Below are 27855 nucleotides of genomic sequence, written 5' to 3' on the forward strand. Positions count from 1 at the left end.
GTTTTCCTATGGGGAGAGCGGTGCCGCCCAACTAGGCGCTGCGCTACCCATCGCTCGGAATTGCCGCTGAGCTCAAAGTTCAAATTATTTCAACTTTGACCTAGATGCGACTGACCTTCCAATGCGCAACCAATTCCAGAACGTTCCTGCGCTGTGCTTTGCCTCTGTTCCACCTGGGGTGCACTGCCACACCACCACCACAAAGTCATGTTTTAACTGACCACCCTTATAGGTTGTATCTTTATTATGGTATTTTTTATTAATCAATTATTTCATTTTAAATAGTAATTTATATAATAATTGTTATATTTTTGTACAAGGACACCAGTCATTCATTTCAAAAAAGGTCTCCTATCACTTAATGCTGAAAATTATCAATGGACATGATTTTGAAAATAGTAGTTAGTAGATAGTAGTTCACCCATCTAGCTCCACTTGAGCCAGTAAATGTCTTATTTGTTGGTTCAGGGTGAAAATGTCTCCTCCTTTCCTAAGACATCCCAGTGCTTTTTTTAGAACATCCTGCTCATACTGGTCATAGCTCAAAGAATAGGTGCATCCTGTCTGTCTGCTTCCAAACCTGGATTCCTTCTTACTGTGTTCATGTTTGCGTGGAACACTCCTGGCACCAGCTTTAGGTGGACTGACACAATGCGCTCTAACCCCAAGTGCTGCAGTTTACTGGGAACAGCCAGCATGCTGCTTTGTCAAACCCAATCCTTCTTATATTATAAGAATATTCCAGTTTGTTACAATGAGGCTATTATTTACATCGCTTTCTATTAGTTATGATAACACTGTTCTCACAAAAGTAATTGCTTTTCTTTTCTGGGGCGCCCTGGTAGCTCACCTGGTTGAGTGTGCATGTGCCCTATGTACAAAGGCTCAGTTAGGGATGTAACGATAACGGTAAACCACAATAAAAATGTTGACAATAACAATTACCATTTAAAATATCATTATTATCACAGTGGATTCATTTTGATGATGAAGAAAACAAGTATATAATTATCGGTGTTTCTATGATTTGTTTACATATTGTTCTTTAGGTCCTAGCTTGAATGTTTGGATTTGTATAATTTAAACCTGCACTACTGGAAATGTTCCCGACAAATAAGCTATTTACATGCTGAACCCTTTGATGTTAAAAGTTGCCCTTTTGATAAGGTTTTACCTATATTTTGTAATATAATAAAAACTGTTACACGTTTTGAAATTATTTCAGCTTGTGTAGGCCTATCAGTGCTTTCTGAACATATTGGTTGAGCGTGCACCCCATGTACTACTAAGGCTCAGGCTTGATTCCAACCCGCCAAGCCCTTTACTGCATGACGCCACCCCTCTCTCTCTCCCCCCTTTTCTGTCTACAGCTGTCCTATCATTAGAAGGCAAAATTGCCCAAAAAATTATCTTAAAAAAAAAAAATTATCGCTGAGATCTGGGATTTTGGTTTAACCATTTTTTTTATATATACTGTATTTTGTAATTTAACCTTTATTTATCCAGGTAAGTCGATTGAGAACAACTTCTCATTTGCAACGAGGACCTGTCACATTCACACAAGCTGCCCGGTACAACCACAGTCTGACCTGCTGGCCACTGAGCAGCTCCACTGGAACGGTTGGGTTTAGGGGCCTTGCTCAAGGGCACCTCAGTGGTGGTGATGAGGGATGGACAAGCTCTTTCACTTTCCCCACCCAGGTCTTGGGATTGAACCGACGACCTCCCGGTCACAAGCTCGCTTCTTTAACCTTTAGGCCACCACTGCCCTAAAATGCTCCCTATGCCTAGAGAAATGGTGATGGGCATTTTCACAGTTTTCTGACATTTCACAGATCAACAAATAATTGATTAATCAAGAATATAATATGCCTATTAATAGGGTACAAAATAAGCACCAATATATGCTGGTAAAATATGCATGCGGCTGGTAGATTTGATCCAGCCAAAAAACAATGGTAATCTAATGAGGCTGGTAACATCTGAACATTCACTAGCCATTTGGCAGGTGGACAAAAAGGTTTTTACACCATGTCTAATAGATCATGGCAAACAAATGCTGGCTGCAAGCTTTGTTATTATTGCTGAAAAGAATGATTCTCTAGTATCTAATAATATCTGTACCGAACTCGGTAAAGTATCATAATGGCACTTATATTGAAACATTTCAAACCATGTGTGCTAATCTGACGGCCACATTGATGAATCATGCATAAGATTAAGGAGCTGATGGGATGACACTGAAATAGTACCTGGTACGATTTCATGTAACGAATAAAAATCGATTGATATAGATTGATACACAGCTCTATGCGTTAACGCTTTATCAGGAATACAAAGCAGGCAGCTGCTGCTGGCATTGGGAATTATGCGAGCTGGCAGATGCAGTCGGGAATGAATGATGGCCTTTCTGTTGGCTCTCCTTTATCTCAACCGGTAGTCAAGCTGCTGAAATCTGTTAAAGTGGACAAAGAGACACAGACAGGCCTGCTGTTTAACACACACACAAATCAGCTGCAGAGATAGGCTCATGAAGTTAAAAGGAGGGGAAGTGTGTGTGTGTGTGTGTGTGTGTGTGTGTGTGTGTGTGTGTGTGTGTGTGTGTGTGTGTGTGTGGTTTGACCCAACACTACCTATACACTTAAACAAAGCTCCCTCCGCTGTGCACTTCCTGTTTAGACCATGGAAATGGAAATCATTATAGCAGCTCCGAACAATAACACGTTAGTCTCTTATCTGATGAGAGACAAACAGCCAGAGTGGAGAAAGAGCTTCTACACTCTGTAAGGAGGTAAGAACAACATGGGCTACAGCGAGCCACTCCCCGTTTCCCAGAGCAGATTAATTCAATTGTGATGAATGAGAGAGGGGGGATCGGAGTCGCTTTCAGTCGGATAGTGTCACAAGGACCCTTGAACCAGAGCCAATAGAGGCAAACAAACAAAGCCCTCTGATGCTGCCAGGCAGCAGGCCCTACAGGAGGACACTCAGCTACTGTTACTGCGGTGATAGTGCACACTCTACAAATGTATTGGCTTTAAGACGGTTTCAATACCTTCAAAAAAGGAAAAACTAGTTTCCTCTATACTTCATTAATCAATTGATCAAACAGAACATTGTTTCCACATTTTCTGTTTTCCAGAGACCAGTGAGAAACTACTTGTTTAGTCCAGCCAACAGTCCAAAACCCAAAGATAGTAGTGTACAACAATATAAAGCAGCATAAACACTCACATTCTAGGCTAGGCTAATCATTTCTGCACTTGTCTATATGGTTTATTAACTATTAAGAAGTTTTTAGTGCACATTAGATGAAATTATGATAACTGCTGAAAAGGAAATAGTAACCGTAGCAGCAACCAAGGCTGCAGTAGATGACGGAACATCCAAGCCATACTGAGTTAGTACTTTTATAATAAATATTAGTCTAGAGTGTGAACTCATAAAACCAGACTGTTCTCTCAATTCAGTCTTGAAGCTTTCTTTCCAAACCAATATAAAGGCACAAATAGTAAGCAGGACATCCTGGACTTCACTGACAACAGCTTGTCAATGAAGCAGAACCCATACACTGCATCCCTGACAATCTGGGACACTGTTGTTTCTGCTGCTGATACTGGCTTCCAGCTTCAAGCCCCGGTCCCCGATTCCTGGTCCGGGCCGGGCCGGGCCTTTCTTTGGAGCTTGCATGTTCTCATGTTGGCGTGGGTTTCCTCCCACCATAAAGGCATGCATGCTAGGTAACTCCAGCCGTTGCCCTTGACGAAGGTACTGGCATTACAACTGGAGTTGGTCCCCAGGCACCGGACTATGACTGCCTACTGCTCCCAACTAGTTAGGATGGGTTAAATGCAAGAGGATACATTCTAGAGCGGGGCAATTTATTGATATTATATCGATAACGTGATATGAGACTAAATATCGTCTTAGATTTTGGATATGGTAACATCGTGATAGGACATAATTGTTGTCTTTTCCTGATTTTACAGGCTGCATTACAGTAAAGTGATGTCATTTTCTGAACTTACCAGACTGTTGTAACTGTTCTATTATTTGCCTTTAACCACTTAGTCATTATATCTACATTACTGATGATTATTTATCAAAAATCTCATTGTGTAAATATTTTGTGAAAGCACCAATAGTCAACACTACAATATCGCTGCGGTATCGATAGAGGTATTTGGTCAAAAATATTGTGATATTTGATTTTCTCCATATCGCCCAGCCCTACTACATTCCTCGTTTGTGTAAATGTACTTGGAAAAATAGACATTAATATTATATAATTAAACCTGCCTGTCAAAAAAGGTTTCTGAAACTCTGCACCAAACAATGAGAGAAAACGAACATTTTTAGATTGGAAGACAGTCAACCAAGATATCAACACAAGAGTGCCACTCGTGGCAAAGAGAGCGGAACAGTGAGCTTTATCGGTTTTGTTATACTTAGAAAGTGGACAGGCTGCTTACATGTCTGGCCTCCCTGCGCAGCCCCTCGGTGTTCCTCAGCCAGCAGCGGCTCAGCTCGCTCAGCTCCAGGATGGGCTGCACCTTCAGCCTCACCGTGTCTCCCGACTGGCGGATCATCTCCACTATCTCGTCCCGGCTCTTGTTCTCCACGTTCCGTCCGTTTATCTCCACCAGCCTGTCGCCCGGCACCAGCCCCAGCGCCAGGTCCTTGGTGCCGGCGCCGGGCTCGGCAAAGTGGACCACGCGCCGGTACACTCCTCCATCGGGACTGCGGTCCAGCATGGTGGTGCGACGCAAAGAAAAGCCAAAGTCGCCGGTGTTGCGGCGCTGCAGCTCCAGCTCGCGGATCTCGGGCGCGCTCGGCGCGACCACGGGCGGCAGCTGCAGCTGTGCAGGGAAGGTCTTGTCTACCACTTCGGGGACGCAGACTTTCTTGGCGTGCGATGCCGCTTCGGGCTGCTGCTTCAGGCTGTGCTTGCGGAGCATGCTGAACACTTTGCTCTCCACCTGCGGCGACGGGGCAGCGGAGTTCTGGCCAGAGGGGGTGGAGCCCTCGGAAGGGCTCTCCTCTTTACTCCTCTGGGAAAAGGAGAAGCGTTTCATCATCTGACCCACCTGAGAGGAGTTGGTCTTGGCAAGGGTGCCGAAGTGAGCCACGCGATCCCGTACTGAGCTGCGGTGTCCGTCCTGTCCTCCCCCGCCATCACCCTTCAGGTCGTCCGTGGAGCTGGCGGCGCTCAGCTGCTCGTCTAGGACCATGCTGCTGCGGTTGCTCAAGCCGTCCGACTCGATGTCCGTGAGGGTGAGCTCGCTGCTGCTGGCCACTTTGATGGGGATGGGGTTGGAGATCTCCAGTTTGTTCTTGGACTCGCGCTTGGCCTCCCTCTTCAGGTTGAAGAAGCCCCGCCGCATGCTCATCTCTTCCAGGCTGCGCAGCTCTGCCGGAGACATCCTCTCCTTCTTATCTTTCTTCTCCTTCCTACTCCCGTCCCTCTCCTTATCCTTTTTCATCAGGTTAAACATGGTGACACACTAGACGCTGCGTTTCCGTCCACCGTGGCTCTATTTTCCCTTCAGAGCAGGAGGTCCAGTTCACAGGGGCCTTTGGTGTGACCGACAGGGACGAATCCCCTGGGGAAAGAGACAGGAAGCGCAAACTGTGTCAAACTTACTAAATACATCGTATTAATGTGTTAAATATTAATTTTTAATTAATTTTTCATCTAAAGCTGGGCCGCTCAGAAAAAACTATATCTATAATATTAAAGTCTATATTAAACTATTTTCAAATAGAAATCAAATACCTCCATGTTACTGGTGACTTTTGGCATTTTCAAAAGATTATTTTAATCAGTAACAATAATACATGATGATTCATTGACCACTCAGCTGAAACAGTTCATCTGTTCAGTTAAAAAGAAAACATGTAAGCTTTATATCATAATAATAGATGAACCAAATCCCAGCTATCTAGTCTCATCCACACAAAAACTACAATCATTTTAGAATGATTTATTTGTTTAAGTCATTTATCAAGATAACCATGAGCAATATGGATTAAATCCTCTATCGTTAATATCAATATTGCAATATGAACATGATAATATTTATGAGAATATGGATAAAATTACCAGACAAGAAAGTCGTTTTTTGGCTAATCTAGTAAATTAAAAGATCTTATAGATAAATGTACTTCTTTCTTTTGGGTCAACAAATAAATAGGGATGTATATCACATGTTTTATCACGATTACTATATTACATTGATTCTTTGGACAGCGATATGATATTGCTGATATCTTAAAGTCTGTCACGATACGATTTTGATTCATTTCAGTGGCCTGCAATCGGTGTGAGACGATAACATGAACCCATTTAACACAGTTACATTAATAGCAAAAAAAAAATGATTTGACAATTTTATTACTGAGCTCTTCCAGACATTTAAATATTTTTTATTTAATAAAAAGCATAAATATGAAGTAGGAATCTAAAATAAAGGGGCGGCATACAGACAAAATGTAGCGATAGATTAGATAAATAAATAGATAGATAGATATATCTTTATTGTCCGTAGACATGGACATTTTAAACAAAAGGCTAAAAACATGTAGGCAAAGATATTTTCACGCTGCAGCGATAATGTTGGAGCATGGATCATTGAATCGATACATCTATGTATGTATCGATGTATCATACATCATACATGTATCATGTATCTTTATACCCCTACAAATTAAACCTATATTGTCCCATAGTACCGTTCTATCGATCCCATCCCTATATCAAGCAAACAATGGAAAACAGTCGTTGGTTCCACCTTCTCAAATGTAAGGGTTATTGTGCTCTTCTTTATTTGATAGAATTGTATAGTGTAGGTTTTGCTTTTGGATGATTTTTTTTAGCCAAAACAAAACTACTTAAAAAGACCTCACCATGGTTTCTTTTTCAAAAAATTCTATATTCAAAAGTATAATACATATCTTACTCAGAAAGGAAAATTAGTTGAAATGAAATGTTATGATCAGTTTTATAACAATGTATTGCCCAGTTCTAGTTTTTTTTTTTTTTTTTTTTTTTTTTTTTTAAATGGGCAATAACTACTGGCATAAGTGTATTTTGGCAATTGTATATTTTGTACACTTTTATAATTTGCAAGACAATAAAACAGCATCAGAAGTCTATCCACATGTGTAGATGGCCCTGTGGTAAAACCCAGACCTCCATCCCTGAAGACCTCCAACACTCTTACATTACAGAGGCCCATTGGAGGAGCTTGGCAGGATCAAAAGACATTCCTGGCCTTATTTTTAACTGGGTCTCTCCAAACCCTCAAAAAATCAGGAACTCTTCCTGCCACAAACTGACACAAGCAGACAGGCAGATATTAAGCGTCAGCCTGCTTCTCATTAGCTGCTGAGTGACACTCTCCACAGGGCAGCACAGGCTGGAGTCCCAGACAAACAACCGCCTCCTACTTTAATTATGGCACAGGTAATAATGGCCATGGAGCTCTCTGTACTCCCAGCTAGAAGCTGTCACAGTTCAGCCCAGCAAACACAACACACCGATGATGATAACATAGTAAAAGCACAGTGCTCTGGTAGCTAAAACAATATAACCCTGTGCCTTAAAATCAAGTTGACATTTTACAAGAATATAGTAGAAGACATACCGTCAGTGCTGCCTAGCGGATTATCTACAAACCAGTTTGCTAGAACACCAAAAAGTTTCCTAAAAACGTCTTCTTCGGCCATTTACTCTCATCTTTAAAAATAATAACCAGAGCCACCGTGAATGGACAGCTTTTGTATCAACATTAGCATCACGTTCAGTCTATAATAACCAGGGCTAGGGAACAGTAAGGGTCTCTTCTTTCATGCTCTCTGCTGTTTATCTACTTGGCTGCTGAGGTTAAAACGATGCGAACACCTGGCACAGTAGCTAAAGTAGGTCTACACAAAGCAACATTCATTAGCCCCACTACGCGTTCAATGTGAAGTCAGGGGACAATAAGCATGACAGCGCTAAAATAGGTGTAGCTTTTGGGCTACATTAGCTAGCTGAGCTACCGTTTCGTAGGTGGGGGTAACGTTACCTAATAACAAATATTTGCGTTTTTATTCCACCGCAGACTTAAAAGCTCCAAAAACAGAAGCCAACAGTAATTCATTAAGATTTAGTCTAACTCTCCAGTGAGCCATTTACTTAGCTAAATAGCCCAATTGTCTCAAGCCACAGCCTTAGTTCTTTGCCCTCATTTTTGGTGAAGCAAATCCTGGAACAACACATTCGGATCCTGTGAAAATCATTCAGTCAGCCGGACTGCCTTGCTTGCCTTCTGTCTCAACACCGCTGTCTTCAAATAAAAAAAGTGCCCCCTCAGTCTTATAGCACATGTTTATTTGAAGAAGAAATACTCACTGTTCTCCAGTAACGTTACAGCAAATGGAGCACCGCTGGTGCTGGCTGGGTGCAGCTCGGCTCGTAGGGAACAGAAGCCGCAGACTGGCTTTTAGCTAACGTTACCATAGCTGGCTGCTCCCAGTCCTGCTCTGAAGGGTCAGTACAACAGCTAAAGGTAGTCAACCAGCGACCCCTGCTGGACATACACTGGAGCCACAGCCTGGCTGTTGGGAGGGTTCCACCGCCACCAACACTGCTAAAGCCATGGTAGTGGCCATGTACCCCTAGTGGTACTTTGGAGGACTGCAGGGGGTACAGGAGATATTTAACAAAATGTTTTACTTCAATTTCAATTTGATTTATAAGGGACAATGTGCAATTAAAACATAAATGTGACCATTTGATGCATTGCACCAGAGTTAGCCTTTGGCTAATTTACATCTGCAGTCCCTCGGGGCTGTTGTCCAGAACATTGTTCCTCTTTATGTAGAATTTTTTTTTTCCTAACAAAAATGTGACATTTGTGTCGCCTTCTTTGGACCTAATCTATCCATGCCTTCCGTCTACTGTCCTTCTACTTTTTACAAGTTTCTCGCTTTTTTCTTCTTATGTAACTGTTTTTAAAGTTTTTGATACTATTTTGACCTATTTTTGCCTTATGTCCTTCCTTCTTTATACCATATTTTTCCAAGTTGTTGTCTTTTTTACAGTTTTTGTCTCTTTCTCATTAGCATTAAATGTGTTTTTCAGTTACAAGGCTGTTGTTTAGTAAATCTATTGCTGACAGCGCTGTACTGTTCCCCTTTATATACACTTTGAGAACCACTGCTCTATAGTGTATACACAACAGCAGGGGTCTTTTACGTTTTTTAAACCATCGGCCCCTTAAATGAAAGACAGACGGATCAGTATATAATGAAGTTGAAATGAAACATGTGGCACAGTCAATCTTTAGGATGAACTGTATTTGTGGATGGGTACCTTAGTGACTACCTTACCTGTAGGCCAGTAAGCAGTGGGGATTTTCATTTGCTAAGAATATGTTGGATTCATTTTTTTTATTAACCATAATTTGGAGGCCCCCCTGCATTGACTCTAAGGAAGATTTCTGCAATCTTTTTTTCACAAATAGGCCAATTTATCTGTGCTATTAAAGTTTTGCATTTGTATTAATGTATATTTTCAGATTTATTTTAATTTTTGAAATAAGACACAAAAATATTTTTTCCACATAATTTGGCTGATTGTTGCTCTGTCATAGTGAAATATTACTTCATAAACTGGGAGAAATAACGCAAATAATAATTCAAAAAATTACATTTTAATATATACTTTATGCAGAACGTATGTGGAATTGATAATGTGTCAATCACTTTATTTTGAAAAATTGTTTAATGATATTACCGTAAATAACAAAAGAAGTAATACAGACTATTCTCAAACATACAGTTTCCCATACTTCTCATTCATATCCCACACAAAAACAGAATGCATGCCTAGTTTGGTCATGGGTTTCATATACTTTCTGTAATAAAACATCTAAAAAAAAAAAAAAAAAATGCCCTCCCTCCTCACTTCCCCAATATTTAGAAGAGGTATATTTGTCCCCCCTCAAAAAATATGAAAGATAACCCACTCCACAAATAAAGGTAAAAAAAATAAGGAAAACCACAACTGTCTACTTGTGTTTTACTTTTTGGGCATTTTAGGCCTTTATTTGACAGGACAGCTGAAAACATGGAGGGGGAGGGAGAGTGACATGCAGTAAAGGGCCTCAGGTTGGAGTCGAACCCAGGCCTGCTGCGTTGAGTAGTAAACCTCTATATATTGGCGCCTGCTCCACCAACTGAGCTATCCAGGAAACCATTTTTGGGAGGGATTAAAGAACACAACAGGAAGTGAGAAGTAAACATGTCATATTTTGAACATTCAGAAAGTTTTGAATAATAATTAATAATTTCTTTAACATAAATAAAGACGTTTGTACCATAAAATGCATTCAAATTCACCAGAATGCAAAATATTTAAGTGTTTGATTCTCAATATTTTATGGTGGAAAATGGTGCGTGCTGTTCGTGCCAGAGTGACCAACACAACCATGTTGGCTGACTTGCAACAAATGCTGGTTGAAGAATGGGAGGTCATCCCACAGCAGTGTGTGACCAGGCTGGTGACCAGCATGAGGAGGAGGTGCCAGGCTGTTGTGGCTGTGTATGGTTCTTTCACACGCTACTGAGGCTACTGTTTTTTAAATGAATTCATTGTTAAATTGCCAATATGTCATGTTTCTTCAAACTTCAATCATCCAATCCACCAAACACCAAACGAGTCAATGGCAGTGTAAGCTGTTCGGCATTGGCAGAGAAGATTTGGCAAATTTGTCATGGGCGCAACCCACATACTCAGCTATGTTTCTCATCCCACAAACAGGCTTTCCAACGGTATAAGATTTATTGCCAAAAAGCATTGTTACCACAGAAAAATAATCTACCAAACACAAATTTCCTTAATTTTTGTTTTAAGTTTAGTTGAAATGTTCATTTGCTTGCCTTTTATTTAGTCACGTTCCAGCAGGTAAGAATTCATCACGCAAAACACGACACACTACATTTTAAAGTTTCTCAAACAACAATGATCATAGTGTTAATTTTTAGAGACTTCATTATACAGAATGTCTATGGACAAACATCACACTTCTGAATTCAACCAGAATTAACTTAACTAGTGCAGTGCCCGTGCAAAATCAGTTTTTGTGTGTGTTTTAGTAATTGTTGGTTTGGTGTGTTTGAGTGCTCATTGTTACAGCAAAAGTTCAGTGACACTTTTATTTCTGCATGGTAGAAAGCAAATACTGATACTGAAATAATGACATACAATAAATATGGAAAATTGAACTACATGGTTGCATAACAATTTATAATGGTGATATTATTATTAATTATTATTATGTATTTGGGTATCTGTGTACAGATAGCAGGAGTTTAGATTAGATTTACATTAGTTGTGCAGAGTACAATTATAGAGACAATGAAAGGCAGTTAGCGTCCAACCAGAAGTGCAAAAATGCAGAAAAGTGCAATGTGAACAGTATAGACCAGTAGTGCAGTATAAACAGCATATGACATATAGTGCAGTGTAGACAGTAGTATACAGTTAATGAAGTGGTTTGGTGTACAGTAAGGATATGTGCAGTCACATTAACAATAACATTAATCGCAAGACATATGGCCTAAAAGTAGCCTAAATGTTACACTGAGATTAGGCTAGTTAATGACCGATAAAGCAACGTTAAGCACAACAAAAAGAGAACACATAAACAGCTAACTTGATTGGTTCAATGATGAAAAGGTCTCCCGCACACTGCCTGCGTGTCAGTTGCGTGGCGGCTGCGTGTTTTCTATGTCTTTGCACACCAGAAACGTGTCTGTCGCGGCGCTGCTGCTGCTAGCCTTGTCTGTACACACGTATGTTTCCCATTGATTTACTGCACTCAAGCAGTATACTTCCTGTTAAACATAAATATATACTGATTTGATTATAGCAAAGACAACGTCGGCAGTATTGATGTGAAAATAGGCTACAGAATATTTTGTTCTGTATTGACAGTGCAATATTTGAAAATCAATAATTCTTTTTTTAAAATTACATTTATATCTGCATTTATTTCAAAACCTAGAGACTTTCTAACATCAAAATGTCATTTAATAATATGTATTTGTGTCAAAATGACATACTGTGTAAACATAAACATATTTTCGTATTCTACAAATGATGGCTGTGAAAGAGACTATGAACGCATTGAATAGGATAGGTTTAGTTGCTGAAACAGGATAGGGTATGTTTGAGTTGCTGAATAGCCTAGGCTAGTATTACACAGTAGCCTAAACTCTGAGAAAATGATAACGTTACTTGCACCAGAATAAAATATAATATTCAGAATTAAACGGTGTAGCTGACTTGCAGATTTAGTTAACATCCACAAATGAACGTAAACGCGAAGATTCAGGTGAGGTTCAGATCTTGGCTGGAGCAGGCTACGCACCAACAAACCGATAATGTAAGCACAACAAAATGTAACTCCAAAAAAAAGTTATATTCAGAATTAAACAGTGTAGGCCTAGCTGACTTACAGACTCAGTGAACATCCACAAATGAATAAGCGCAACAATTCAGGGGAGGTTCAGTACATTGGTTGGAGCAGGTTACAAAACGATACATTAAGCGCAACAGAATGTGATCCCACAAATGTTCCCATCCCACAATATTCAGAATAAAACACTGTAGCTGACTTACAGATTCAGTGAACATCCACGAATGAACGCAAGTGCAAAGATTCAGGTGAGGTTCAGAGCAGGAAAACGAACATCCACAAAATGTAATGAACGCAAAAGCAAAGTTTTAGTGCTGAAGTAGGTAGCTACTACTTTAATATCGGGAGGGGCAATGACAATAAAGGGTGAAGATTCAGGGGGAGGTTGGCTGGAGCAGGTAGCTACTACTTTAGGAAGGGAAGGTAATTAGAGTGGCAAGAAGCTATTTATTTCAATTGATGACAGTTACCAAGGCTTCGTATCACTTTTTCTTCAAAAGCCAACTCCCTTTATACCTTCCCCTCGATAACCCCCGCATCTACTATGCCCTCTTCTGCGGATGTTTTGGTCTATATTAAAAAGGACTTATTTCAGATATTTCCCTGTTTGTTAGTTTATTAGAGAGACACACACGCCTGTATTAAAGGGCCCTCGCCCGGGTCAGGGAACCCGGAGGCGAGGCAAGAGGCTTAGATTAACACCCTAGTCTCCCCAACTCACAGGCTGTGTATGAAAAGCACTGCCCGTGGGGATCTTTACAACCAAATGATTTTTCTTAAGTACTCACTGTTTAAGGCCGCTCCTCCCAGGATCACCGAAGGTTCCACTCCGCTGGAAATGCGCTCCGCTGAGAGAGAACAGGAGGTCTGACTGTCAAAATCGGTCCCCGCCGGGCTGCAACTCACCACGGGCGGCTAAAGAAGAGTCTGAGCTGTTCCTCGTGGGGGTGTCCTCCTCCCGTATGGCAGGGGTGGAGAAAAAAAGAGAAAAAGTCTTCCAAAAAGGCACAAAGGATTCGCAAGGTTTTTGGTTCCCTAGCTCAACACAAGCTCAGGTATTTTTATTTTTTTTGAAGCAGAAAGTTAAAAAAGCAACTAAGCTAAATTGAAAGAAAATGAAAAATTCCTAACAGAGTAAGTTCAATGAATATTTCCTCTAAATGTTGAGATACTGAAATCCTTGCGTCCAAAGCACAAAATGCCCCAAAGTCCTGTTTCCTGCCGGCGAAGCACCCATATTTATGTACATTTCATTGGATTCTCTCCCCCAGGCGCAGCAAGGTTTGTTTCACCATTTCATATGACCTTATAGGGTAACACAATCTAATGCAGATACAAGTCAGAAAACACGTTCAGGAAATTCCACATGTGACCATGTTTCGTATCTATGCATTACACAATGTAACAGCTCAGTTCAGGACCAGGTCAATGCAAATACAGCCCTATGCATTACACAATCTAGCAATAATACATTTTAATCATATATGACTGCCCAACTCCCCTCTCCAGGCAAATGCAGGTACAAGACAGAATTATTTACAAGTGCATATATTTCACATTAAATCCTCATCCTTCTCTCTCATACATGAACTCAGTGCTCCACACAAACCTTTCCTCTCATACTCATACTCCGGCAGTCAAAACAGTCCACACCATAATTTTTCTAAGCATGTTTTTAAGCAAGTGAATATAGTAACATCAATAACCTAGCCAGCTGTTTTTGGGTTAATACATTTCTAAAGCAGTAATATAGTTTTAGCTGTTTTGGGGTTTTCAACTGAACATCCGTTCAACACAATCATAGATTTCTCATTTCTTATCCAAACGTCGTCAAACTTGGCACTGCACATCGTGCCCCTAGCAAGAAACCTGTCAAGTTTGAACAGTTCGAGAAATATGCAAATAACAAACACACTGACATATAGACGTTCCTGTAGCCTAATAGATAGCCTATTGAATAACTTTATGATACAGAAGACAAACCATTTTGTGAAATGATGAATCATCATTTGATATTTGCAACGATGAGACTCAAAAACATGGCATCATGCGCTGCCACTTGTTGTGCTTTGCATGTGTGGGATTCTGAAACGTCCTTAAATTCGGGAATTGTCGTTTGTTTATTCAAAGTCAAAACCAGTCCAAAGTAGTGCTACTTTGGACATTTTTGTGGTCTGAGTAGTGATGGTCAAACGAAGCTTTGCAAACCACTGTCTTTATCTTCTGAGCTCACTAGATGGCGCTCTTTGTTCAACAAAGGGTTGAAAACACACTGAATTGCCATTCCTTTAACCTTTTTGTTTGAACAGAGAGCGCCATCTAGTGAGCTGAGGAAATAAAGACAGTGGTTCGCAAAACTTCATTTGACCATCACTAGGTCTGAGGTGTATTTCACATTTTAGCTGCCAAAGCTCTGCTGCTTTCTTCTGCGCTGTGCTCACTCAATTCAATTTTATTTATAGTATCAAATCATAACAAGAGTTATCTTGAGAGACTTTACAGATAGAGTAGGTCTAGACCACACTCTATAATTTACAAAGCCCCAACAATTCCAGTAATTCAAGAGCAAGCAGTGCGACAGTGGCGAGAAAAAACTCCCTCTTGGGAAGAAACCTCAGACAGACCCAGGCTCTTGGTAGGCGGTGTCAAAACCAATGTGTGCTTCTTTTACCAATATATATTCAATGATATATTTTGCATTTCTAATCCAAACAACGTCAAACAAGACACGCAAGTCAAGTTTGAAATCCATTGGACTAACGGTTCAAGAGATATGCGACTAACAGACAGACGTTCCTGTAATTTATAGATAGATTCATGAACTGACTGGACCTGGTAATCCTTGGTGCATTTTTCCTTTAAAAAAAACAACAATGTTTTCAGAATATGTATAACATAAAGATGATTTGTAGCATCAATACACAGGAGGTAAATAAAAAATATCCAGAAAATGCCATAAGTAATCAATTAGCATGGATTCATGAATAAATGCAAGCATTTTTTTAAAATTTTAAAAGCATTTTACAATCACATCCCTGATAACAGTCTAATAAACTCGCCACAGTGTCTCTTTTGATAATACCACTAGGAGTACCAAGGTCCCAACCATCAGGGTTTTAATCTTCCTGTTGTCCTCGGGTCAAATTTGTATGGTGGCCCTGAGAGGCCACAACACGCAACAATAAGAAAACACACGCAAATAAACCACAATACGCAACATTAAGAAAACACACAAATAGACCACACCATGCAACAATAAGAAAACACTCTCACATAAATCACAAAACACAACAATAACAAAACGTACGCAAATAAATCACAGCATGCAACAACAAAACGCACGCAAATAAATCCCAACACACAATAAGAAAACACCCGCAACAATAAGAAAACACACGTAACAATAAGAAAACACACGTAAATAAACCACAACACGCAACAATAAGAAAACACACGAAAATAAAACACAACACGCAACAATAAGAAAACACACGCAAATAAATCACAACACGCAACAATAAGAAAAACACACAAATAGACCACACCATGCAACAATAAGAAAACGCACGCAAATAAACCAGAACACGCAATAACAAAACGCACACAAATAAATCACAGCATGCAACAATAACAAAAACGCACGCAAATACACTCACCTTAAAGATTATTAGGAACACCTGTAAGATTTCTTGTTAATGCATTTATCTAATCAACCAATCACATGGCAGCTGCTTCAATGCATTTAGGGGTGTCATCCAGGTCTAGACAATTTCCTGAACTCCAACCTGAATGTCAGAATGGGAAAAAAAGGTGATCTAGCAACTTTAAGTGTGGCATGATTGTTTGTGCCAGAGGTTTGAGTATTTCCCAATCTGCTCGGTTAGTTACTGGGATTTTCACACACAACCATTTCTAGGGTTTACAAAGAATGGTCTGAAAAAGGAAAAACATCTAGGAAAATGCCTTGTTGATGCTGGAGGTCAGAGGAGAATGGGCTTCCACATGATAGAAGATAAACTTTGACTCAAATAACCACTCGTTACAACCGAGGTATAAGCCATAACCTGCCAAACCTTGATGCGGATGGGCTACACCAACGCAAGGCAAGGCAAGGCAGCTTTATTTATATAGCACATTTCAGCAACAGGGCAATTCAAAGTGCTTTACATAAAACATTAAAGAGCAGTTAGAAAACAATTAAAAAACAATAATAAACAACTTAAAAACATTAAAAGACAAGAATAAAATTGATAGTGCAGTATAATAATAAAAGTTACAGTGCAGTATAAGAAATTAAAGTTAATAAAATAGATTATTTAAAGAAAAGCAACATCAAAAAGATAGGTCTTTAGCTTAGATTTAAAAGAACTGAGAGTTGCAGCGGACCTACAGGTTTCTGGGAGTTTGTTCCAGATATGTGGAGCATAAAAACTGAACGCTGCTTCCCCCGGTTTAGTTTTGACTCTGGGGACAGCAAGTAGACCTGTCCCAGACGACCTGAGAGGTCTGGGTGGGTCATAATGTAGTAACAGATCAGAAATGTATTTTGGCCCTAAACAGTTTAGTGATTTATAAACCAGTAAAAGTATTTTGAAATCAATTCTTTGAGGCACTGGAAGCCAGTGTAGAGACTTCAGTACTGGAGTGATGTGATCCACTTTCTTGGTTTTAGTGAGGACTCGAGCAGCAGCGTTTTGAATCAGCTGCAGCTGTCTGATTGATTTTTTAGGGAGACCTGTAAAGACACCGTTACAGTAGTCAAGTCTACTGAAGATAAAAGCATGGACAAGTTTTTCCAGATCCTGCTGAGACATAAGCCCTTTAACCCTTGATATATTTTTAAGGTGATAATAGGCGGATTTTTTAATTATGTTAATGTGGCTTTTAAAATTTAGGTCTGAGTCCATGACTACACCAAGATTTCTTGCTTTGTCTGTTGTTTTTAACATTGTCGTTTGAAGCTGAGCGCTGACTTTCAATCGTTCCTCTTTTGCTCCAAAAACAACCACCTCCATTTTTTCTTCATTTAATTTAAGAAAGTTCTGGCACATCCAATCATTAATCTGTTCAATGCACATATTTAATTGTTGTATTGGGCTATAGTTCCCTGGCAATAAGGTTATGTAAATTTGTGTGTCATCCGCATAACTATGGTAACTTATTTTGTTGTTTTCCATAATCTGAGAGAGTGGAAGCATGTAGATGTTGAACAGAAGAGGCCCCAGAACGGAGCCTTGGGGAACTCCGCACGTCATATTTGTATGCTCAGATGTATAATTACCTATAGACACAAAGTAGTCCCTATTCTTTAAATAGGATTCAAACCACTTTAGTACTGAGCCAGAAAGACCAACCCAGTTTTCCAATCGGTCAAGCAATATGTCATGGTCTACCGTATCAAATGCAGCACTGAGATCAAGTAATACTAAGACTGAAATTTTGCCACTATCTGTGTTTAAGTGGATGTCATTAAAGACTTTAACAAGAGCTGTCTCAGTGCTGTGGTGTGGTCGAAAACCTGACTGGAAGGCATCAAAACTGTTGTTTAGTGATAAGAAAAGGTTGAGTTGTTGAAAAACCACTTTTTCTATGATTTTACTTAAAAATGGAAGGTTTGATATTGGCCTATAGTTGCTCATTAGTGTCATGTCTAGATTGTTCTTTTTTAGTAGTGGCTTGATGACTGCAGTTTTCAGGGCCTGTGGGAAGATACCTGAGAGCAGAGATGTGTTTACAATCTGTAGAAGATCAGAAGCCAAACAATTCGAAACATTTTTGAAAACACCCGTTGGTAGAATATCAAGGCAACAGGAAGAGGTTTTCAGATGTTGTATTATGTCCTCCAGGTTTTTAAGGTTGATCGTATGAAATTGTGTCATGTTGGAATTTGTTTTGTGTGCACACTGTGACAACACATATCCTGTACTTGATATGGAAGCACTGACTGTTTGTCTAATTTTCTGAATTTTGTCTGTGAAGAAGGAGGCAAAGTCATTGCAAGCCTTGGTAGACAACAGTTCAGATGCTATTGGCACTGGAGGGTTTGTTAATCTATCAACAGTAGCAAACAAAGCACGTGAATTATTATTGTTTCTGGCAATAATGTCAGAGAAAAAGGAACGCCTTGCATTCCTTAGTTCCAGATTATAAATGCGAAGTCTCTCTTTATAAGTGTTATAATGGACCTGGAGATTAGATTTTCGCCAACTGCGTTCAGCTTTTCGACACACTCTTTTTTCTGTTCTCACAACTAGAAAATTTCTCCATGGAGATCTTTCCTTACCAGAGACAGTTTTGACCTTAGTGGGAGCAATATCATCAATAACATTCGTAATTTTAACGTTGAAATTATCTACAAGCTCAGTGACTGAGGCCCCAGTGAGAGTGGGTGTAGACAAGAAAAGCTGAACGAATGATTCAATGGTGTTTTCAGTGATATACCGTTTTCTGATTAATTTTGTTTGAGCACTTTTGGACACAGAGATAGTGCCGTTAAAGAAAACACAGGAATGATCAGAGAGAGCAACATCAGTCACCACAACCTTGGAAATGTTCAGACCCTTGGAGATAATCAAGTCCAGAGTGTGCCCCTTATTGTGCGTGGGCTGTGTCACATGCTGAGTCAGTCCATAGCTCTCAAAAACACAACACAGTTCTTTGGTCCCTCGGTCCTGGGGGTTGTCAACATGAATGTTGAAATCACCAGCAATAATTACACGGTCAAAGTTAATACAGATTATAGACAACAGTTCAGTAAAGTCGTCAAAGAAGGTTGCACAGTATTTAGGTGGCCTGTAGATATTTAGAAGTAGAGCTTGAGGGGAGGATCTTAGCTGACGAGCCACATATTCAAAAGAAGCTAAATTTCCGTAAGATATTTGCGTACATTGGAATGAGACATTAAACAAAATGGCGACTCCACCTCCTTTCTTATTCACTCTATTCTCACTCATAAAACTGAAGTTAGGGGGGGCTGACTCAATGAGAACAGCAGCACTGTTATTATGGTCCAACCAGGTTTCAGTTAAAAACATAAAATCAAGATTGTGGTTGATAATAAAATCATTGATTAAAAATGATTTTCCCGCCAAAGACCTAATGTTTAGTAAGGCTAGTGTTAGTGCGTTTTCATTTTTTGGGACAGACTATGGTTGACGAGGAATGGATGCTAAATTTGCAAAGTTTGCAGTTCTGTGCTTATTCACCATTCTTTTTCTATTACCTATCACAACATAAATTGTGGAAGAATCTAATACGTAGGGCCCAGGCTTGTCTTGGAAAAAGTCATGAGTGCTACTAGGCATGCAGCCTGGACCCGGCCCATATCAGTTAATGCTTGCTGCATTTTGCACACAAGCATCCTTATCAGTTTGGGGAGAAGGAATTAACTGCCGTCCTTGAGGGGGCAGAGGTGCCTGGCGTTTTACGATGGGAGAAGGAAGGGGGGCATACTTGGTTCCAGCATTTACCAGCTGCTTCATCTGGTCAGTGAACTCCAACATGGGGATGGGGGAAAGAGGGGAGAGCGACGTATCCTTAAAGAGGTCCTCAAAGCTTTCGTGGTTGTCAAAGGGGTTTGAGGAGTGTTGGACGGGTGAGAAAGGGGTTGAGATTTTCATCTCCGCTCTGTGGTCTCCCATGGTCAAATCTTTGCTCAGGTGGGGGCTGTGGTGGCCCACTGCCGCACTTTGTTGTGTCTTCCTCTTGTTTTGGTTCATCTTGTCTCGTGTCCTTGGCAAAGGGAGCAGATGTGTGGCGCAGAAAGTAAAGTAGGCTAGAGGTGAACAGCTTTACTCCTGGCTTGTTAAGGAATAGTCCATCTGCTTTAAAAAGATGTCTGCAGCCACAGAAAATGTTAAAATTGTCAATGAACTGCATAGAATGGTTGTTGGTACATGCAGTTGAAAGCCATCTGTTCAGTGCCAACAGTCTGCCGAAACTCTCAGCTCCTCCTCTGACTGGCGGTATAGGGCCACTGACAAACACCTTTGCGTTTAGGGAGCTGACTGTGTTCAGCAGATTCATAAAGTCACGATTCAGCACTTCAGACTTTTGCTTTGCAACATCATTTGACCCTATATGCAGTATAATGTTCTTCACAGTTGGGTGTGCTGCTACGATATCTGGGATTCTGTGGGCCAAGTCAGACACCATGTCTTTGGGAAAACAGAGTATTTTGGTGTTTTTACTGCTTTTTATATCTTTCACAGCAGAGTCACCCATAATCAGAGTTTGGGGCCCAGTCATTAGCTTTCCCTGTAGCTTTTTAGTTTTAGAATTGCTCTCAGTCCTTACCCTGCTGTGTGACGATGAGACGTAATCCAGGTCATGTCCAGGGTCTTGCAGCAGAGGAGCAAATCTGTTCTTCACCTGCACACTCAGTTGTTGGGGAGGCATTTTGTTGCTGATTTTCCCTTTTGCAGCTGTCCACGACTGTGTCCTTCTAAGTACAGGGGTTGAAGAGGCGCTCTGCCTGGATGATAATGCAGGCCAGCCGGTCATATCACAAATCTCAGGGCGCTGTGTCCTGCCCGTTAGTCGTCCTCCCATTTCCCAGGAAAATGATTTACTCTTAGGCTTTGCACCAAAAGAGTTCCAGGGAGGACTACCACTTGTTGATTTATTATCCGTTCCACAGCCCTCCTGTTTCTTTGTGGTCTTGCTGGTGCTACTTAGCCGTGTGTTAGCATGCTTTTGTCCATTGTTTTGGGTCACTGGTAAAGTGGTGTCATTTCCACATGATCCGTTCACTTCCATATTTACTTCTAACCGGTAAATTTTGGTTTCCAGAACTGCAATCTTCTGAAGGAGTTTGTAGTAGTCCTCTATGGAGAAGGGTGGCATCTTGCTGCTAATTAGCTTTAGCTACAGTCACTTTAGGACAGGCTTGAGCTATTGGTAGGCCACGCTCACGCAGAAAAATGTTCAAATATGACAATAGCCTACTATGTCTACAAAAAATGTATAGTCCAGTGATTTATAAGTATCCAAGAGCCGCTGCTCATAGTTTCTCTCAGAGGAAAAGCAAGATTATCAGCAGAAATATGCAAGCAGAAGCAGGAGCAAGCAATAGAGCGTCTGCACTGTAAGAAGCAGGAAGCAAGTCAGCAGAAGACCTCACCGGGTACCACTCATCTCCATTAAAAATAGGAAAAAGGGGCTACGATTTGCACGAGCTCACCAAAATTGGACAGTTGAAGACTGGAAAAATGCAAATAAACCATAACATGCAACAATAAGAAAACACACAACACGCAACAATAAGAAAACACACAAAGAAACCACAACATGCAACAATAAGAAAACACACGCAAATAAATCCCAACACGCAACAATAAGAAAACATACGCAAATAGCCCACAACACAACGGAAGTGTTACACATTAGAGGACTTTAGGAGACGTGATGTTGAACTACGGTGGGATTGGACACTTGAGGGTCTGTACTGTAAAGTGCCTCCTGACCTATCCAAACACCTGCAGCGCATTTTCAGTAACATTTTTCCTTGTTATTATGTATGGTTTGCAAAAATGGGAACTGCGTCCGTGTAGATGAGGGAAACAAGGTGTATTATATGCGCGTTGTGCACATGCTACATTATGGCCAAGCATGCGCCCCTAAAATAGCATCTGAATAATGCGCCACTGACTTTAGACTAGCGCCACTGACTTTAAACCAGGTTTTTCCTGGTCAGTGGCGGAATAGTTTTCTGAAACTGCAGAATAGCATCATGGAACGTTTGCGCCTGAACACGCCTCCTCTTTTCGCTGAACCGCCCCCGGGAGCGCTAATACATTCCCTAATTTACCGACGTGCGTCTGTGGAGGGAAAAGTCCGCTGCGCATCGGGTGCAAAATAGGAATGATACATGCGTCGGTGTACAAAGTCAATTGTGCTGAGTGCAAGATAGGGCCCATAGACTGTAAACTGACCAGCCAGTATTTATCATGTATTTTCAGTCTGGTGAAATGTCCACAAAAGCATAGACTGTAGACTGAGTAGCTAGCATTCATCATTTATTACAGTCTGGTTAGATGTCCCTTCAAAGGTTGGTTCCAAAACCTAGACACAGCGCCCTCGTTAGTCCACCGGTGCGGAGTACTCCAGTCGCGGCCCGGCATCGAACGCAAAGTCCCACCGCCGCCCTCCGGCTCCTGCGTCGGCAGCGGTCTACAGCATGGGGCGACCCGTGCACGTGGCGCGTCTTCCGCCACTTCCAATTCCAGCCAGAGAACACCTGGCTCCGCGGCTGCAGCGAAGGCGAACTCTCTCCCTCCGTGGCCGGACAGGCGGCTAAACGAGTCAGAGTTGCGTTCAGCGTGTAGTTTGCGTTAAGCCCCTTCAGGTACCCGAAGCCGCTGAATCGTAAATGTGACGCAGTCACGTTGCTTCGGCTCACATACCATAATTTCCTGCATCTCAGGTTCTGCCTCAATGTGTTGCTATGAGGCATTCATTTCCACCAATACGCCTTTCACTGCGTTGTAGATCACTGATTCAAGCAAACTTAGCGCTTCTCCAAAACCCGAGCAATTAAGTCCTCCATGTTAGAGAACACGTTCACATCAGTTGCTCCTCTAGCTAACCTTCCATTAGCCGCAGCCATGCTAACCAATTTCTCTGAACGAGTAAATAGTGTAGGCGACAGCAAGACCTGCTTTTTCGTGCCTGCAGGTGTTTCACTGAGTCACCGTGATGACAGACAAAACGGTTAGGTGTCGAAGAAAAAGTAAGAGACCTGGGGCCTCATGTATAAAAGACTTCTTCATACCAGAAGATGGCGTACGGCCAAAACTTAAAAAGTACCTACGCACAGAAATATTCACATGTATAAAACCGGTGGTACGCCAGGTCCTGCGCACCTTTCCTTTATACATGACAATCCACGTGAAATTGAGCGCACATGAATGAGTTACTGACCCCGTCTTGCCTCCTCCCATAAAAGAATATGTAAATTACTATAAATGCGTCCCCGATGTCATTCTTTGTCCAATCACAACGGGTTATCCCGCTGCAGAAAAAAAAAAAAAAAAAACTTCACTGACTGAGGTTGAGGTGCTGATCGCGGAGGCGAGAAAAAAATTTCCGTTTGGAGGTTTGTCATCTTGGATAAGAAATGCCCAGAATGGCAAATGGTGACCGGGCGGTGAATGCACCGAACCATGGCAGAATAATAAAAAAATAAAGTTGAATGTCGAAGTGGAAAGCAAGAGAATAGTGGCAGCGCCACACCAGTTACAGAACAACATACATCTCAGTGTCAGTCCAAATTACGCATAATAAGCAGTTTGAACTCACTGATGTAATGCCATTTATTTTATTTATTAAGTGTTAGTAGCTCAGTGAAACTGAGTCCAGCACGAGAGAGACCTGACTCAGAGGAGGAGAGGTTAGTGAGGCCAGCATCTCCACGGCAGGTGACAGTGCGCACAGATCCGCTGTGCCACGCATGGATGAAATAATGAAATAGTAAATAGGACTACACTAACAGAAATATGTGCAGAATTAAGACAGTCAAGACGGCCCATTGTTTGGTGGACCGGGTACACCTTGTTCACTTTATAGCCTACAAATCATCCACGGGATTAATGATGCATCACATGAGTTAGTCCCCCCCGACACAGCGTTTGTTCCTGGGAAGATGGATGTGTGCGTCCCGCCTCCTGTGCGACTTGGATGTCTGAGCCTCAGCAACTAAAGATTTTCCGTGTAATTTTCCGCGAGTAAGATATTTCATCTGTGGAAATACAGAGGATGACTGAAAGTATTTCCTAAGTGGATTTATCAATCATTTTCTGTCCTCGTGTTTAACAGAGATTACGTAACCTGCATATTAAACAGTTGTGTGAAAGATGTGAAACATTATCCACATAAATGATCAAACCTTTATGGAGTATCAGCGGATATAATTTTTTTTTTTCATAGACAACATTACAGACGTATGCCAGTAACTGTAGTGGAAACTTTATTTTTGTAATGTTTAGTGATTTTCGGCCCTTTTCAGTTAGAATTCGCCACGTTACAGAGCCAGAAAAGACTTTGCAGGCGGCCCGCACATTCTCACGACTGGTCAACAGTTTGCGTGACGGCCCGCATATTCTCACGTCAAGTTCATTTTTTATACAACACGAAGTGTCCGTGAAAACCAGCGTACGCAAGTTTTTCGTGCGTACGCAATGTTTATACATGAGGCCCCTGGTTATTTAATGAAATACGGAGGTGAGTGTGGGAGCCTCAGTCTCCTGCAACCATAGAGGTGGCTGGTCACATGATCCTCGATTGATCAAGTTTGATTACTTCTTGAACTTGGCTAGTCAGTGGTGTAACGTTAGGGGAAATTACCTAAAATGTAAGTGTTTTTACCTTTTAAATTTCATTTCATTTCATTGATATTTTGCATGATTCAGACATTAATTATTGCAGATAGCTCCTGTTTAACCAGTGTTAGCTTTTTGCTAACTCTAGTTAGCCCGACGTGTTGTCAAATAATGTTACATCCAGATAATTTGCTTGTGGTTTGTCTACCAAATAACCCGATCAAATACAAGCAATTGCCATGTGGTATAATAACTGACTATAGTGCTGGACCATTGCAGTCAGAATCAAAGTGTGTAACGTCAGGTTAAAACCTTTTGTGGTAACATCTATTGATGAAAATGAGATACTCTATTTCTTTCTTTATTTACTGTTAATCTTGTGTGACACTTTTTGTATGCTAGGGCAATGGGAATGTTTTAGCTACACTTGGTGTTCAAATTTTTCCTTTTCCCCAGGTAATGTATTGTCCATACTGTGGAATTAAATGTTTTTGGGCCTCCTGTGGTAGCAACATTCAGTTTTTGGCAACTTTTCTAGTGGATGGTAAGCTCTTCCCTAAAACTAATTTTAGGTATGATAAACTGAAACCCTTCGGTATTGCCATCCGTGGCTGCATCGATGGCTTTTCAAGAAAAGTTATGTGGCTCAGGAGTGGCCACACTAATAATGATCCAGGGATCATTGCACAGCATTATGTGCAGTGTATATCAGAGTTTGGACAACTTCCAGCCCGCTTTTGCACAGACTGTGGAACTGAAAATGGCACAATGGCAGCCATTCACTGTGCATTAAGATTGTAACATACAGATGACTTTGCAGTCACATGTATGGTACATCAACTGCAAATCAACGAATCGAGAGTTGGTGGTCCTTCTTTAGAAAGCAAAGGTACAGGCCTTTTTAGTTCAATTCCAAGAACATACTGTGAGGTTTTTGTGTTTCCAAATATCAGTAGTCGGGGTGGAGGGTTATGTGGTTGAGATGGTTAAATAAATTTAAATAAATTTAAATGATTAATTGTAGAAGTAATTTCCATGAAATGTTTCTGTGCTGTGGTAAAATGGTGTGCATGTTATCATTCCACCATTAGGCATCTTTTCAACGGCAGCCATGAGCACAAGTGCCTGTTGCGTTATGTCTTCTTGGGTGTCTTGCAGAAAGAGCTTGATGAGTACAGACAACTTTGGAACAACCACACCAGCCGACCTGTTTGCCAGTCTCGATGCCCATCGGGTAACCCAATAGCCATGTACCACCTGCCTCACAGGTTTGTTTTGGGCAGGATTACTTTGAATTGTTATCGGTTATATCCACAAGAAACATGATTATGACTTGTTTATTTATTTGGCCTTTGGTGTGGGTGCTACACACAGGTTGGAACCACATAAGTTGATAGCTGGTTTTCATGGAGAAAAAAAATCACTTTGAAATAGCCATATATTATAGATGCAATCAAAAATTTTATCAAGTAATCCTTGACAAAGTGACCTTTCTTCCACACTTCTTATAGCACGTAGTTCGACGATAAGTTCCTCACTTAAACACCATCATTTAAAACTAAAAACTAGATCATTATTTACAAATCTCCGACTACAAAGTTGCATTTCAAATCAAATATAAATGGAAAATGTACAAGGCGCAAAGGTAGATTTTTTATAACTGACTATAGTGCTGGACCATTGCAGTCAGAATCAAAGTGTGTAACGTCAGGTTAAAACCTTTTGTGGTAACATCTATTGATGAAAATGAGATACTCTATTTCTTTCTTTATTTACTGTTAATCTTGTGTGACACTTTTTGTATGCTAGGGCAATGGGAATGTTTTAGCTACACTTGGTGTTCAAATTGTTCCTTTTCCCCAGGTAATGTATTGTCCATACTGTGGAATTAAATGTTTTTGGGCCTCCTGTGGTAGCAACATTCAGTTTTTGGCAACTTTTCTAGTGGATGGTAAGCTCTTCCCTAAAACTAATTTTAGGTATGATAAACTGAAACCCTTCGGTATTGCCATCCGTGGCTGCATCGATGGCTTTTCAAGAAAAGTTATGTGGCTCAGGAGTGGCCACACTAATAATGATCCAGGGATCATTGCACAGCATTATGTGCAGTGTATATCAGAGTTTGGACAACTTCCAGCCCGCTTTTGCACAGACTGTGGAACTGAAAATGGCACAATGGCAGCCATTCACTGTGCATTAAGATTGTAACATACAGATGACTTTGCAGTCACATGTATGGTACATCAACTGCAAATCAACGAATCGAGAGTTGGTGGTCCTTCTTTAGAAAGCAAAGGTACAGGCCTTTTTAGTTCAATTCAAGAACATACTGTGAGGTTTTTGTGTTTCCAAATATCAGTAGTCGGGGTGGAGGGTTATGTGGTTGAGATGGTTAAATAAATTTAAATAAATTTAAATGATTAATTGTAGAAGTAATTTCCATGAAATGTTTCTGTGCTGTGGTAAAATGGTGTGCATGTTATCATTCCACCATTAGGCATCTTTTCAACGGCAGCCATGAGCACAAGTGCCTGTTGCGTTATGTCTTCTTGGGTGTCTTGCAGAAAGAGCTTGATGAGTACAGACAACTTTGGAACAACCACACCAGCCGACCTGTTTGCCAGTCTCGATGCCCATCGGGTAACCCAATAGCCATGTACCACCTGCCTCACAGGTTTGTTTTGGGCAGGATTACTTTGAATTGTTATCGGTTATATCCACAAGAAACATGATTATGACTTGTTTATTTATTTGGCCTTTGGTGTGGGTGCTACACACAGGTTGGAACCACATAAGTTGATAGCTGGTTTTCATGGAGAAAAAAAATCACTTTGAAATAGCCATATATTATAGATGCAATCAAAAATTTTATCAAGTAATCCTTGACAAAGTGACCTTTCTTCCACACTTCTTATAGCACGTAGTTCGACGATAAGTTCCTCACTTAAACACCATCATTTAAAACTAAAAACTAGATCATTATTTACAAATCTCCGACTACAAAGTTGCATTTCAAATCAAATATAAATGGAAAATGTACAAGGCGCAAAGGTAGATTTTTTTATTTCCAA

At 40.8% G+C, this 27855-nt stretch overlaps 1 protein-coding gene across 2 annotated transcripts in view; it reads right to left on the bottom strand.

Annotated features, from left to right (window-relative positions):
• Positions 1 to 8527, bottom strand: part of myo18ab (myosin XVIIIA b) — a 161801-nt gene extending 153274 nt beyond the window's left edge. For both annotated transcript variants that reach the window (XM_028574607.1, XM_028574605.1), the window contains exons 1-2: positions 8396 to 8527; positions 4473 to 5603 (exon numbers count right to left, since the gene is read on the bottom strand). In XM_028574607.1, the coding sequence (XP_028430408.1) occupies positions 4473 to 5495 (1023 nt within the window). In that variant the 5' untranslated portion in view covers positions 5496 to 5603; positions 8396 to 8527. The remainder of the gene's footprint in view (positions 1 to 4472; positions 5604 to 8395) is intronic.
• Positions 8528 to 27855: the final 19328 nt, after the last annotated feature.

Source organism: Perca flavescens, chromosome 3, assembly GCF_004354835.1.
Source record: "Perca flavescens isolate YP-PL-M2 chromosome 3, PFLA_1.0, whole genome shotgun sequence".
In the NCBI taxonomy this organism is placed as follows: domain Eukaryota; kingdom Metazoa; phylum Chordata; class Actinopteri; order Perciformes; family Percidae; genus Perca; species Perca flavescens.